At 42.0% G+C, this 15498-nt stretch overlaps 4 protein-coding genes across 11 annotated transcripts in view; 2 read left to right on the top strand and 2 right to left on the bottom strand.

Moving 5' to 3' along the window:
- Positions 1–6764, bottom strand: part of LOC135090520 (oxysterol-binding protein-related protein 1-like) — an 83115-nt gene extending 76351 nt beyond the window's left edge. For all 8 annotated transcript variants that reach the window (XM_063987327.1, XM_063987328.1, XM_063987330.1 and 5 more), the window contains exon 1: positions 6058–6764. The gene's annotated coding sequence lies outside the window, so the exon portion shown is untranslated. The remainder of the gene's footprint in view (positions 1–6057) is intronic.
- The window catches only part of LOC135090523 (uncharacterized), a 23329-nt gene extending 16559 nt beyond the window's left edge, over positions 1–6770 (top strand). The window contains exons 2-5 of the mRNA XM_063987335.1: positions 1696–1755; positions 2136–2273; positions 2709–2851; positions 3470–6770. Coding sequence (XP_063843405.1) covers positions 1696–1755; positions 2136–2273; positions 2709–2851; positions 3470–3577 — 449 coding nt within the window. The 3' untranslated portion in view covers positions 3578–6770. The remainder of the gene's footprint in view (positions 1–1695; positions 1756–2135; positions 2274–2708; positions 2852–3469) is intronic.
- LOC135090522 (glutamate receptor ionotropic, delta-2-like) lies at positions 6314–11199 on the bottom strand. Its single transcript, XM_063987334.1, has 11 exons — positions 11136–11199; positions 10665–10765; positions 10153–10243; positions 9709–9867; positions 9170–9264; positions 8916–9007; positions 8194–8408; positions 7806–7961; positions 7527–7633; positions 7158–7318; positions 6314–6984 (listed from the first exon to the last, which is right to left on the bottom strand). The coding sequence occupies exons 1-11, from the start codon at positions 11184–11186 to the stop codon at positions 6899–6901; spliced, it is 1314 nt and encodes a 437-aa protein (XP_063843404.1). The 5' UTR covers positions 11187–11199; the 3' UTR covers positions 6314–6898.
- A 902-nt stretch (positions 11200–12101) lies between these two features.
- LOC135090394 (monocarboxylate transporter 12-like) lies at positions 12102–15375 on the top strand. Its single transcript, XM_063987148.1, has 5 exons — positions 12102–12305; positions 12940–13210; positions 13424–14125; positions 14268–14459; positions 14651–15375. Exons 1-5 carry the CDS (start codon positions 12102–12104, stop codon positions 14860–14862), a joined length of 1581 nt encoding a protein of 526 aa, XP_063843218.1. The 3' UTR covers positions 14863–15375.
- The last annotated feature ends 123 nt before the right edge of the window (positions 15376–15498 follow it).

Genomic DNA, 15498 nt, shown 5'->3' with positions numbered 1-15498 from the left:
CACTTGCTCCACGACAATGCGGGTGTTGGAAAATGCCAGGAGGAAAAAAAACCTCACTAATGTAAATATACTTTGGACGCGAACCAACCTGAATGCAGCTGTGAGTGGGGGAGTTTTGGGACAAGGAAGTGCTATTTAACGTTTGTGGGGTACGATAGCCATATTATTGGTGGTAATTTACGTTAGACAGGAGAAACATCAACCTTTTTATGAAGTTATTCTATATTATTGGTTTTTGGGAAGCTACAGACGCTTTTACGAATACAGAGATGATCTAACGCTTCGTGAATGAGGTAGTAAGACATTAAAGGTAGTAATTCACGTTAAGTTGCAGAAATGTGAACCTTTTATGAAATTAATCGATATCATTGGACTTTGGATCTAGGGGCGCTCCGAAAACCACGGCGTTACTTTCCTGATAACGTTATTTGCCATTTCACTGCATTAATTCACATCAAACTATAGAAACAATCAGCCATTTAGAAATTACTGAATGCCGTGGGACTTTGAAAATCTCATGGTGACTTACAACACTCGAATATTTTGCTCTTGGCACTGGAATAACATTATCAGGAATAAAACTGTGGTAATTATGGAAAGATGAACCTGTTTAAAATAATTGAATGTCATAGGACTTGGAGAATCTCGCAAAGGAATCTTAAAAACGCATTTCGTTCTTCAAGGGTTGGAAAAAAGTGCAGGCTGTGAGGGTGTCGAGTGTTGGGTGTCGCTCCTATTGCATACTCTACTTTACTCACTCATCCCACGTGACGCAGCCAGAAGCCAGCAACCTTTGCAGCTGCCGCCCGGAAACAACGGGATTCTATGAGCTAAATGTGTTCTCTGGTCTTGAAAACAAAGGAGAGGGGGAAAAATTCTTGGCTGTGGTTCTAAGGTCCGTGGGAAGTGTCCGTCTGCACCACAGCAAGAGGGAAAGTGGTTAGAACTTGAAACTTGGCTGCTACTTTTGTGCTATTCTCTTGGTTTCTTTCGCTGAGTCCTGCTGCCAGCTCTGCTCATTGTTCCCACATTCAAAATAATAAGAAGAATCCATTTGATAACTTTTCCCTTTATCTGTTTCTTCCTAACATGTTAATTATCTTTCTATCATTATATTATTCTAACATTCTCTTCTTTGTTGCAAGGTTCCTCTCGTGAAACCTCACTGCCAACTCCTCCCATTGTCCCCCTCACATGCTAGACTGTGGAATTCACATGATACTCGTACATCTTCCTATTTCTGTTTTCTCACTGCTAACATTCTTACAGTAAACCTTTCTGTTATTCCACATTCCCTTCTTCCACTTTCTCCCGTTTAGTTCTGCTGCCAACTCCGCTTATTGTCTTAACGCGCATATCTGAAGAACTCGTATGACAGATCTCCCTGCCTCTGCCACATCCAAACACAGCCTAGTCTACCCACACCCCCAGCAGCCTAGCAGGACAGACAATTTTCACCTCAGTTGACTGCCTTTTCACTTGCCAAGACCACAGCAGTCGTTGCTTTTAACATCCTCTTGTTGCTTGCCGATGCTTGCCTAATCTTTATCAAGACAACACCTAAGTTTCATTAAGATGATGATGGGAGGCAACGAAATTACAGTACATAAGTATAGGGATAGATGGGGATGGTTATGAAAAGCAGGTTCTAAAAGATATCGCCCTAATAGTTAAATATTTTTTCTACTGTTTCAGATCTGTGCACGACTCACAGGATCTTCACAAAAGCCAAGGTGCCTCATAAATCATTCATCGGTAAGCAAGTTGTGGTTAACTGTTAATTCAAGTATGCACGCTTAATTTTCATAGTTATCACAAAACAAGTAATAAAAATAACTAAAATGAAAATTGAATAAATAAACGAATAAAATGATAAAATAAATAAAATATGTCTTCTTTACAACCTCACGGATCAATAATAACTTTTCAGAACAACCAACACTACATTATATATTGTATAAAATATCAAATTAACAACAAGAAACCATGAAATGAATTAGATGAAAGTAGCTGAATTATAACTAAGATACTGAAGTAAACGCAACAGGGAAGAATGTAAGGCTAATAGCATTTTTCTCAGAAGCCTCATTCAGATTCTTACGGCAGTCAACAATCTTTCACAATTTCGTTTCTAGATTACCAGAGGACAGTGGCGTCGTTCTCCATCATCAGCCTGCTGGTCATACTGATGGGGCTGGTGTTCTCAGGCTACACCTTCACCCACACTCGCTACATGTACAAGCGCCTGGCAGCTTGTAGCCATCTTGTTGCAGGTCTGAATATTGCCCAAGTCTTTCCTCTCACAGTACATTATTGAAGATCATGATTATGTCTGATGCTTCAGAATACAATATCAAGACGACATTTCTGATTTTTTTAGTGTCTGTTGTCTTATTTCAGCCAAGTAAAACCGTCTGTCTTCTAACAGTACTTTGAAAATATTGAAGATCATAACTATAGTTAATCCTTTAATTATTAGTTAATCATTTGATTGCTATGGCTTCTCAAACTTAATATAATAGCCTGGTGCAACTGTAGCGATCATATCAAGACAGTTAAAACTTTTTCAATGCCTACAAGTTTTATTTCAGCCAAGTAAGATCGTCGAGGGTTACTTAAAATGAAGCACTTGCCACTAACAGTTTGCCAGTATGATATACAAACTAATCTCAATCCATGCACAGGCTAACTACCTCCATGTCCTCTAGCTGGGTGTGTGCTGATCGTGATAGAGGTGGCCACGTCGCTGTTCCACTACGCGGCTCACCACATGCCAGACCGTCACCCTCCTAAGACCAACTGGCACTACGGCTATTCCTTCATGTTGGCCTGGGTCACCTTCATAGCGGAGGTCAGTCACGCTCGATATGTTCAGAAATTAGAATAAAATATCATGTAATGATATATATGTGAAGAAATAATCATACATACCAGAAATAAATATACTAAGATTCCTCCCCATTAATGTAGAAAAAAATATGTAACGAAACTTAAAATATCATGTACCATTATAGAAGTGAAGAAAATAATGACGTAAGCCAGAAATTAGTACAGATAATTATGAAAACAAGAAACGGATTTCTCTCCATTAGTGTAAGAAAGAGAACAGGGTGCCGCCGTGGTGCAGTGGAACCAAGGATGAGAAGATAATTGTTTCTCATCCTTGAGTGGAACCGCGCGAGCTTTGAGGGGTCCTCAGGCGCACGGGTTCGGATCCTGGCCACGGTACGAGGGCATCCACTGAGGATAACGGTTCCCAAATGCCAACTCAAGTACTTCATTAGGAGGCACCGCCCTAGTTCTGATAGATTAGGGAAACCGGACGTAATACCGAAAAAAAAAAAGTAAGACTGACAATAACGAAGCTGCCACCACCCCACATAACATTCAATATCACGTCACAACCTCATTCTAATCTCAAGCAAAGATTAGCTAACATCAGAGCCTCACACAACTAATACTCCCCCAGGCCACAGCCACCGTCGCCTTTGGAATCTGCTCCCGCAAGAGAAAGAAGGACAAGGCTCCTGACGACGAGTATGCCATTGACGAGGAGCCGACCATCATAGGACGATAAGACGCTGCAAAACATGAGGCTGCTGCAGTATTTTTTGTGATGGGAAGAAAGTCATGTTGTATGTTTTTTGGTTGTAATTCGTTTTAGGTTTTTTCGTTTCTCTCATGCATGTTACAACACTGGATGTTTGTTATATAGTGTTATGTAAGGAGGGTTATTGCTTGCTGCACTGACTGACTGCATCGGGATATTAGGAATCCACTCTTTGAAACACACACACGATAGATACATCAGTTAGAAGAAATAAAAGTAGAAAACAAGAATTAACAATAAAATCATTACGGTATCACGACAGTCATTACATCACCACCATATCATCACCATTACAATTACCTTAACATATCATCATCATCATCATCATTACATCTATAATTCCAGTGCAGGACAAACGCATGATCTCTATAAGCTGTTTGCAAGTTCAAAGCTCAACAAAACATCTCCATCCTGTCTTAAAACACACATTATTCCAACTACACTAGTCTAACTCAAGTAGAGCAGCTCAGTTAACTAGGCAATTCAAGATAGAAAGATAGTTAAAAAGTATATCTAATTAATTCAAGGTGATTAGTGCTAAATGTCTAACTATAGCAATACCCTAACGAGACTCCGATTCAGATGAGCTCAATTAGTTAGGCAATTAAAAATAGAATAGTAGTTAAGGGCTACATTCAACTAATTAGTACGATTTCCTGTGTGGTGTAATTAGTCATGCGGTTAGCAATAACCAAAGCCTACAAGTGCGTACTCTAAGTATTAAGCCAATGTATTTAATTCTTAAGATGTTTACTATTGCTGTTATTGTTTTATCCATCTTCATCCATTATCAAATACACACTGCAAGCTTTTGAAGACTCGTAGACGTAGATGAATAATTCTTATAAGGACGCAGTGATCATGCCCCTTTCGAGACACTGAATCGAACGGGTTTCAGAATCACTCACTGACACGTGTTTTATAATACACGTGTCACTTTCATGCTTCTGGGAGACACAGTGCTGGTTCACACATTCATAACTGTTCTAGTACTCAAGAAAAGTCGAAATATTAACAAAAAATTCTTAGTTATTCATAGAAAAGAACCCGTTGTTTTAACTTGAATTATTATGATTCGGTGGGACGTTCGAAATTGATCCTCCTTGTCACTTCGCCTCTTACACAATTTTTTTACTTACACATAGAATAGACGATTGTTATCATGCTGAGGTTTGGTACTGCTGGATGGAAAGTCCTAAACTTTGATTCTCTGTATTATTTCTTACCTTCTACAAAACAAAAAGAGTAACATTAGAAACAGTGACACTCCCAAGTGATCACGATGAATGGCCACCTGAGCTATAAGCCACAAGAGAGAACCCTGAACTTCCCTAATCAAAACTTCGTACTCTAAGTAATCAGGAGCACAAGGCATTAGGTAGAGGTACTAGGATACATTTCTGTGGTTACGCGGAGAGACTGAAAGCTGGTGATCTTGGCTGGCCAGAGACACCTTGATCGATACGGTGACGTGGGGATGATGGTGTACTGGAGGGAACTCTAGGTCGCACTGCTACTGGTAATTGCTTGTTAGGTCTTCTTGCCATCTAATTTTATGGTTATCTACCCAAACTAATTGCACCACGGATAGTTTAGATTAAAATGTGGTGGTTGGTTGGGTCGACACGTCTCTACTCGCTTCTTGTGACCTGGTTACTTCTTCGTGTTCATCTGGCATCAGAGTGAACGATCTTTAAAGGAAGTATAACGCAGGCAATAGACAGTTTGGATACAAGTTTGGCAATTCGTTGGTTCGATACATCCCTGTTCGCTTGTTGTGGCTTGGTAACTTTTTCGTGTTCACGCGGTATTAGAGTGTTCGCTCTTTAAGGAAATATAACACAGGGATAGGCAACACAGGGATAGGCAGTGTCTCTCAGAAGCACAAACAAAGTACATAATCACAATAAAGACAATTCTTGGTGGGGTATTTCCGATAAGACCCATTTAGTGGTTAAACTTTTTCTCCCAAAAGCATCACAATCATTTAGAAGTTAGTTGTATTTTCATTTCTTGTTAAAAATGTTTGCTAAGTCCCATGAGATAACTTCCCTCATTCCCTCCGATCGTTGAGAACAAAACTATTCGATTTCAGACTTGCAAATTTATACAATAATACCAGCTGCCTTATTACACCGGGACCTGATTTTCAAACACTTTAGTGTCTCATCATGACTAAGTAACAGCCTGTAGAGGACATTATAGCAGTTTTCAAGGGATCTTGATCAATCTGGTAATACAGTAACAAGAATTTTTTATTATTAATTGGAAAAAACACTCATTAGAATCACTTAATTATCTATGTGGCACCTGAAGACAGTCCTGATGAGAAAACAAAGCGTTTCAAAATGCAGGGACTGCCGTGGTGCTCTACAACCTGCTTGGTGCCGTGCGTCACTACTCCAGTACGTTATGAAAGCACACTCAAATCTTTACAATGTACTTACAGTCACTTGGTCGGAAGGTCCTGGAAGGTCCAACACTCGCTTCCACTGTGTTTATGGTTCCTCTTAATCTGAAGTTATTTGTCCTGATTACCGCAGCAAAACGTAACGTGTTGATTCCAAACATCTCTTGAGATTGAGAAGCACAGGTGATGGCCAGATAACGCCGTCCAATGCAGGTCTTGGCACATGGATTAAGGTAGCCAGTTCCTTTCCTCGTCTATAGCCTTCCCAGTCATTGCAAACCAGTACCCACTCGTTCCATACTCGGTCTCGACCAGGATTCGAAATTATGATTTCTTGTGTGCTGTAGTCAAACGCGCTACCACTTACGATAAGCCACCACGATCAACACAAGTGAAGTGAATGCAGAATCTCACACGACTGCTCCCCCGTGACTGTTCCTCCTCACCCTGCCAGACCTCTAGTCTCTTTCAGAACAGGTATCGAAGCAGCATCACTCTGGCTCTACTAGACAGGACTCAGAGTGAAGCGATCCAAAGTACACACCTGGCCACATTACCTGGCCTTACTGTATTACCTGTAATGAGTTTAATTTTCTAGTCCAGGGTGGTATTGAATCTGAAGTCAACCATGTACAGTATTTATTATCATTATATTCGGTGTGTCTGTCATTTTCTTACATCCCTCGTATGATATTTAAAGAACTACAATGTATTACCAAGTCCTGTAATTTATATAAAACATATTTGCTTTATTTTGTATGTATATACCTTTACTAGATGACCATATGTATAGGAGTGTATAGTAACACGCATACAGTCCCCACTTGCATGACCTGAGCATTACTGGTGATCAGGATGACATGCATAAGAGCCATCCATCACTCTCTTGCCGAGCGCTTGCCGCCTCTCTTCCTTAAGGCGATCACAACTTCCATCAGTAGAGTTGCAGCCGCCAAAGTTATTCCTGAAAAAGAATGAGTCACTCAGTTACTGCATAGCCAAAGAATGAAGAACAATCTGTCAGTACAACCCATAAAAACACACTTAAAAACCCGTAAAATTTCAATTAGAGCCTTTTGAGAGTAGTGGAGGTGAGGGGCAGAAGTGCTTCAGAATACGGTTCTACTAATCGCTCACCACCAACGTAGACGAGACACACGCCGTACATATCGCCCATCTGCAGCGGTCTGAGGGCGCTGTCCACGCTGCCGGGATCGGAGTTGAGGCACGTCTTGGAGTGCGCTACGAACTTCATGAAGGCTCGGCCCAGAATCCCGAACTCACGTAGTTTAACGATTCTGGAGAGATGTAACATAGCGTGCTTAGTTCCATGGAGACTCAGATACTGGACCGTGCAAAGTTCATGAATGTTCAGTCCAGAATCCCAAACACGAGTAATCTTACGATTCTAGAGAGGTGTAACATAGCGTGTGCTTAGTTCTACAGAGCCCCTAGTCTAATCTAGTGTCTTAGTTGCATGTGGAAGGTTAGATAACTTATACTTACATAGGGTCCACTTTCTGGCGGAGTTGGGAGCCCTTTGGGAATGCGAGAGTGAGGCTTTTGGACCCGTAGTAGCTGTCGTCTGTCATGTAAAGGGAGCAGCTCTTCGTCTAAGGAAGATGGAGAGTTTACCAGTGAAGGTAATGCAAAAGTGAAGCAAACGGGGTGAAGAGAGAGGGTCAGGATAAGTTTCAGAGTTTATCAGTGAAAGAAATGAGAGGGAAGAAGAGTAAGCAAGTAAGACAATCCTTTGCAACACTGATAGTTTTCAGTCTCGTTTACTTGAAGGAAGTGCGAGTGAAGGACGGAAAGCAGCCCGACGTATGTGGTGAAGAGGACGTGTTTGCCGAGCGACATGTCCCTCACCCCGAGCGCTACGTCGTTGTGAGTGTACAGCACCTTGTTCAGTCGCCACATGGTCGTGCCCTCCTCTGCTGCCTGCATGAAAACCACCCTTATTAATATTACCATCATTACTACTACTACTACTACTTCTACTACAACTACTACTACTGCTACTACTACTACTACGGAGAAAAGAAGGAGGAGGAGGAGGAGGAGGAGGAGGAATTAAGAGTTGTACTTATGAAAAGAAGACAAGACCTAATAATTTCAAGGGATATTTTCTTGTTCTTTCTTCTCCCCGAGCAGGTAAGACCACGCCCCTCACCTCAATATTCCGATGCAGGAGGGTGCCACGAAAGGTGAAACAGGGAATACTCGTCTCCACCAGCTCCTCGAGGTTGCTAAAAGGCAGGACGAGGCGCGGCTTGATCAGCATGGCCTTCAGGTTGGAGCGATACACCGTGGAGATGATCAGAGCTAGCAGCAGCCACATGCCCACCACTGCCTTCTGCCTCATCCCTCGTGGCACCAGAGTGGAGGCTGGCGAGAGAGGACGAGGAGTGATTAAAGCATTGAAGAGACTGGCAAGAGAAGACGAGGAGTGATTGTAACCCTTAAGAGGTTAGCGAGAGTAGAAGAGTGATTGTAGCAATGAAGAGGCTGGCGAGATTAAATGAGAGTGATATTAACACTTAAGAGGCTGGCGAGAGAAAACGATGAGTAATATTTGCACCAAAGACTACCGTAAATCTCTTGTAAATTCTTTTGTAGTTGCACTGAAGAGGCTGTCAATAAAAAAAAAAAAACGAGAGTGGTTGTAGCAACGAATTGAAAACCACAACATTACTACGACAGATTTTCTTAGACATGTGAAAAAAAAAAAAAAACGTATTAGTAGTGATGAGATGAGACCGTAATATTACTACTTTGGCTCTAATATACACAATAATTATCAGACAAACTAGGAAAACAAGAATGAAGGTTCGTGGTGATAAGGGAAAACCGTAATATTATTATTAAAGCATCAAAAGCTACTGTAGTTCTCACACTGCGCTAAGGACACGGCCACGCTCCACAGTCCAGTGTCCAGTAGAGAGTTCCAGACTGTCTCTTGCTGTCTGGAACTTTCACCATCTGTTCTGGAATGGAGAGAAAATAAATAAACAGATAAATAAATGAATGGATAGATAGACAGATAAATAAATAAATAAAACAGAAAATGGATAACTATAACTTCAAGTGAGCGAAATGAGACAGGAAAGCTCCAGAGTTTGTGGGTTAGTGGCGCTCTGTTTGTTTACCCGGGGCAGTGGCGAGCAGGCTGAGGCGTGACTTGTCTTGTGAGCAGCACCACGCCAGCCATCGCCACCAGCGTCGCCACCACCATCATCCATGACTACAGTAGGGAAGGAGAGAGAGATTAATGGGGAGGAAGCGAGAGACACGGAGACAGAAAGACACAAAAGCAGAGAAAATCACAAAAATAAACAGAAACAGAGGTAGAGACAGAAAGACAAACAGAGAGACCCACAGAGATAGAGAGGCAGAAATGCATAAACAGAGAGAACAACAGAGACTCACGGACACAGAAAAACGGAGACAGAGAAGCAGACACAAAGACACAAAAAGACACAAGAAACAGACACAAAGATACAGAGACGTAGACACTGAAATGAAGACACACAGAGACAGATAGACAACACACGGAAGCAAGCAATGACAGGCGTACGATAGACAGACACAGAGACACAAATAAGGACACACACACACACACACACACACACACACACACAAAGACAGACAGAATCACCACCAATACGCGAACGCCTCATCGCCTCACGGAAAGAGTAAAAGGCTTCAGGAACCCTGCCATGTCACTCTCCACCACAGGACGCTTGTAGATGAGTCTCTCCTGGTCCATGTAGAGGAAGTCACTGAAGTCCGCGACTGTTCTCCTATCCAAGTCCAGGCCCACCACCACCCCGGTCATGTCCGCCTCCTGCAGTGGTGAAACATTTGACAGATACATGAAAAGACTAGAGTGAGCAAGTAAACTGCCTCCTGCAGCGATCAGGGGCTTCATAGATGCATGGAGCTTGAGGGACCGTTTTCTAGAGTGACTGTGTATAACGCATGTAAGTCTTGAGTGGTTTTTAACGTAACGCGACAATGAAAATGACAACTTAATTCATATCACTCGTGTTTTGAAAGGCAGTAATTGAGTATATTCGCTTGGCTTCAGAATTTAAGCAGTTCTGGGTAGTTTGTGTTATCTCAGACTTACATGTCGCGCCAGAAGACCGATCATTCCCGTCCAGGAGCCATTGGCATCCTGTCGCCCGAACTGTCTGTCGTCTGGCACCACGTACTTGAAGCTGCCAAGTCGGAAATAAGTAATTAGCAACTGAATGACAATAACAATGGAAACTAGCGACAGATAATGGTAAACAGTCAATCGTGTCTTTTTTTTTTTTCATTTTTATTATTAGACATATACTTGAAAGAACGTTATTTTCACCATGAAGAGTAAATATTAAAAATTATGTAGAGAGTTTTGCCGTAAAAAACTAAATGCATCCTCTGCTTTATTTTTTTTTCACGTCTCGATTAGAGAAATTAAATGATTGACTGACTCCCTCGTTTGAATATTGACTTCATCTGACCTCAATTCTTCGGTTTCCTCACGTAATAACAATTAACAAACTTATTGACGTAAATCAGACATTCCTCAATACTTTCTTTCATGTCTTTTCAAGGGTAACAAAACATCTTGGAAAAAAAGTCCCACTCGCTCACCAGAAGTCGAGAGTCTCCGCAAGGATGTCCATCACTTCTATCATGGAGCCTGTCACTTGGTAAGGCGGCCCGTCCTGAGACATGAAGATGAACGGATAGTACTGCAAGGGAGAGAGACGCACGCCAGTAGAAAAGAGGAGATACTAAGACGAGGCTGCACTTCATCAAGTACTGGCGATAAGAAGAGTAACAATAGCAGTACTCGCAGTAGCAGACAGACAAATGATCATTACTTTTGTTCTTTCTCCAGGATAAATAACTGTTAATTCTCATGTGATATTCTTGTGGCCTGCGCGGGGTCTGTGCGAGTAAGGAAACCTGTCAGACCTTTCAAACACTGAGACAGACATCAGCAGGACTAAGATAAATATTTGTTGACTATTATATGATATTATACTCTTTTCGGGTTTTGAGTCAATAAACATTTCATATCTTTCAAACATCAGCAGGTCCAAGTGTGTTTGTTCTTACCACATACACCGCTACCTTCAGACACCCCGTTGCGTTTGACGCTAAATCCATTCCACTGCGAACAACACCTGTGAATAAACTTGCAATTAAATTACCATAAGAAATTTATTAGTACTGGATTAAGAGAGTATAGTTTAGTACTGAATTAAGAGAGCACAGCCAGGCACGCCCACACACCTCTAGCAAGAGCACGTGGTCAGGTAAGAAGGTGGTCTGGTGCCAGCGGCGTCTGTAGTGGAAATGAGAGAGCGAGTGAGTGAGCGAAGGAGGGAGAGAGCTGTCAGTCATTGGCAGGACACCTACACTCTTTTTCCCCTTACGAGTCAATGTTTTTTTTTCGCAAATGTTATGAAAAGGTCAGGATTTGATTAAACTTCACTGAGTGTTTTATGCAAAAAAAGTTTTTCGCACCAGAAGTGTTGCACGGAGGCGTGAAAGGTTGGTGGGCGTCATCACGCGCTGCGCTGCAAAAGGTTAGAGCCTAATCTAAACTTTGGCAAGGTTTAGTAACACTGCTAAAAGGACTCGGCTATAGAGACGTCAGAGAGAGAGAGAGAGAGCGAGAGAGAGAGAGAGAGAGAGAGAGAGAGAGAGAGAGAGAGAGAGAGAGAGAGAGAGAGAGTCTTCATTTTTTTTTTTTTAATGAACCAAGAAGGGTATCAGCGTGAGAGAGAACTTAGTAAATTAAATGAGTGAATAAGCTTTTGACATTTCATCAGTATGGTCTGCACAGTGTCAAAAATTTGAAAGAGAGGCTTCATTTGATCATTATTTGCTAAAATATCAATCTTCGCACCTTAGTTAACACACACACACACACACACACACACACACACACGTACCAAATATTTCATAATTACAACCAGTATTATTAAGGTAACAAACAGCACATGTGCGGTGCTAAACAGATCATGCGAGGCTGGTGTGAGAGGCTAATGACCAACCAGTCAGTCAACCAGTCTAATTATGAAGTGGACGCTGAGGCGAGGTGGGGAAGGAGACAGGAACACCACAGATAAAGATAAAACTGGTGCCCTGAAAGATGGAGGAGGGAAGCTACCTTATCTGTACACTGAAGAAGGCAAGGATCATAAGGAGGGTGAGGAAGAGGACGAGGCTCCGGACGGTGGCTGGGGCTGGGTGGTCGCCTTCGGGTGCTTCATGGTCTGGGTGAGTCAGTCAAAATCAGAATAGAAAGAGTAACATGGTGAGAGGGGATGATGGACAGAGGAGGGTTAAGGGATGGGGGAAGAACGGAATTTTAATAGTAGGAAAAGTCACGAAGGCTTCACTTTGTATTATACACTTATTTGCTGATCTAGTTACCGAATGGCCCGTCATGTGAGGTTAGTGACTGAAATTCTCTCTCTCTCTCTCTCTCTCTCTCTCTCTCTCTCTCTCTCTCTCTCTCTCTCTCTCTCTCTCTCTCTGCCATCCTGACCAAACCTTTCAGTGCGTCTTTTCTTTATGTTGCCTGAGTTGTCATTGAAATGTTATTGAGTGAAGCAAGTGATAGACTTAATTTACTCACACGAATACATTCCAAGGAGAGAAAGTGAAATGTAACAGTAAAATTGAATAAGTAATTGGAAAAACAAACAAAATATAGAAGAGATAGACACATAAATAAACAAAGCAAAGTATAGAAATTAAGAAGAAAAAAAAAGTATGGAAAAATTCATAAATCATAAAACGAACAAAATAGATAAAAACACAATCAGTCTAAAATAAAAAAAAATATACATAGACAAACAAACAAACAAACAAACAAGAACACTTATTACTCTTCAAATCAAACCCACAGGCAATCTTAGGGTCAGCGAGTGCAATATTCGGCGTGCTATTTGCTGAATTCCTGACGGAGACCCGCACGTCCTCCACGGTCACTGCCTGGATCCACAACCTTGCTTTCGTCCTCTCCTGCTACTGTACCTTCCTTCTCGACCCGCTGGTGGAGGAGTACGGCTGGCGACAGGTCACTATGGTTATGGGGCTGATGAGAAGCGCAGGGCTGGCCGTCTCTGCCTTCGCTCCTAATGCATACTTCTTGTTCTTCTCCTACACGATCTTTGCGGGTGAGGATAATGCTGGCTCTGTGTCTGGGTACCTATATAGATCCGAGTTTTGGGATTGCAAGAGTGGTAAACTTTAATTAGTCCATTTTTACAGATTTTCGTAAGTTAATGTACCTAGGCTTTGATTATTTTGCACCTTATTTTCATTATAAGCTTGTGTGGTTATGATGTAGTCTCCTGAAACTCGCATTTTCCTATTTTTTCCTCGCCCAGGCATCCCCATCGACGTCCTGTACAGCCTATCCTTCAGCGTCATCCCGCATTACTTCACCAGACGCCGCACCATCGCCAACACCTTTATGTCCATGGGCTCCTCCGTCAGCATGTTGGCTTTTCCTCTCTTCGTCACGTTCCTGCAAAATAACATTGGCTTCAAGGCGGCAATCATCATCACAGCTGCCTTGAACCTGAATCTGTGTGTGGCAGCTATGGTATTTCATCCCGTGGAGTGGCATAGTAAGAAACGTCAATGTCAACCAAATATTGATAACATGAAAACAAATACAGGCTCTCCTAGTCAAAAAAACGATAAAAACGACGCAAAAAAGATGAAAGCACAAGTTGATGCTCCAGTTAAAGAAGAAAAACGAAGAGGAATATTTTCTAATGTGTTGAAATCGTTTACAAGAGTAGGGGACATAGCTAAAACTAATTTAAAGCTTATGAAGTGTCCTAGAGTAGTTATCGTCAGCCTAGTCGCTTCTATAAATCTACTGGGACTCTCAAACTTCGATTACCTGGTGCCCTTTGCGATCCAGGCAGCGGGACATAGCTTGAACCAGGCTGGACTGTGTTTCACCCTCGCTGGCGTGTGTTTGCTCATTACCAGGCTCCTGCACCCATTCCTGGTGACCTGCATGACTCACAAAGCTATTATCGTATGTGGATCCACCCTCCTCGCCACCTCTGTTGTTGGTATGTGCGAGGCATGACTGAGAAGCTTTCGACCATTATCTTAAAATACTTTTCTCTGTCATGTATCCTTAACGTGAGACAGTAAGCTACAGTATTTTTCTTTTGGGATGAATGACAGACAGTTCCTTCTCATTCTTACCAGTGTTTGCGTGGGCTGACGACCTCCTGGTGAAGGCTGCAATGATGGGAGCCTTTGGCAGCGGGACGGGGCTGGTGTTTGCTTCCTACAACCTCGTCATGGTGGAGGTGCTGGGCCTGGCCATGCTTCAGCCTACGCTCAGCATTACGGGGCTCTTCAATGGGGCTTTGTTCCTTGTTATTGGCCCCTTCATAGGTATAGTACGAGAATATAAACAGTAACTTAGGTTCTTCTCTCTGTACAGCTCTATTCTTCACTCTCCCTTGCTTAAAGTAAATTTAGGAGCTGTATTTTGAAACACTGTTCTCGTAAGGACTCATTTCGAAGACTACAGAGACGTTCAACCAGATTCTCTTTCTTGTGGACTCTCCCACTGGTATTCTCAGGTCTGGTTCGGGACTTGAGTGGGAGCTACAAGGTGGGGATGAGTGTATTAAGCGTCCTCCTCTACACCAGCGTCCTTCTGTGGGTCTTCCTGCCTGCCGCTGTCACCGAACAACGCAGTGAGGAAAGAAATAACCAGCAGCAGTCACCACCGACACCTTCTCCTAAGTCCCTCGATGAGAAAAGACCTTTGTTGTTTCGCCGGCTGCACTAATTAGTGATTTACTCTTAAGTGGAGCTGGTGAATATGTTAGATCTCCTCAGGACACGAAAAGGTTAAAGAAGTTATTACTAAATCTCTCATACCTACTTGACTCGATGAAATAACATTGTAACTTCGACTTTTTTTGCTTTATTTCCCTCGAATTGTCTTAGAGTAGTGAATGTGTTACACACTTCAAGTGATTATTTGCATATGAGTACATTATAAGTCCCTCCAGGATACTTGGCTCAATAGTTTGCCATGAGCTGGTGAGAGTTGGCCACCACCTGAATGTTTACTGAGTTATATTGCTTTTGTTAACATATATTGCCTCATCTAACAGCGAGGCTTTGATGTGAGTGCAATCAATTACACGGATCAACTTTGGAAAATTACACGATCTACTAAATTTCTGCCTTGTTTCTGCCGATGCTATACGTTGTTCAAAATTACTTCTTATTTTGCATATAATTAGAAGCATGAAATTCCAATGTAAGATAATAATAAATTAAAATCAAATATTCATTACGAACTTTGAATTACCCTCCTGAATGAACTATAATGCAAATGAATTTGCAATGTACGGTAATAATTAATGTAAACAAAAACCCAATATCACTAAACACCAAATTTTGCCTTCGTAAATCA

Source organism: Scylla paramamosain, chromosome 35, assembly GCF_035594125.1.
Source record: "Scylla paramamosain isolate STU-SP2022 chromosome 35, ASM3559412v1, whole genome shotgun sequence".
Taxonomy (NCBI): domain Eukaryota; kingdom Metazoa; phylum Arthropoda; class Malacostraca; order Decapoda; family Portunidae; genus Scylla; species Scylla paramamosain.
Note: the sequence above shows the minus strand (reverse complement) of the source record. Positions and strands in the feature narration are given on the sequence as shown.

Bases quoted from the DNA above. Each gene is read 5' to 3' on its own strand.
- LOC135090522 (XM_063987334.1), bottom strand. From the start codon at position 11,186: ATGGATTTAGCGTCAAACGCAACGGGGTGTCTGAAGGTAGCGGTGTAT. The intron at 9,008-9,169 runs GTAAACAAACAG...TCTCCATTCCAG, and splicing joins CCTGCTCGCCACTGCCCCGG to AACAGATGGTGAAAGTTCCA. The intron at 7,962-8,193 runs GTGAGGGGCGTG...GTTTTCATGCAG, and splicing joins TCCTGCATCGGAATATTGAG to GCAGCAGAGGAGGGCACGAC.
- LOC135090394 (XM_063987148.1), top strand. From the start codon at position 12,102: ATGAAGTGGACGCTGAGGCGAGGTGGGGAAGGAGACAGGAACACCACA. The intron at 13,211-13,423 runs GTGAGGATAATG...TTCCTCGCCCAG, and splicing joins CTCCTACACGATCTTTGCGG to GCATCCCCATCGACGTCCTG. The intron at 14,126-14,267 runs GTATGTGCGAGG...CATTCTTACCAG, and splicing joins CCTCGCCACCTCTGTTGTTG to TGTTTGCGTGGGCTGACGAC.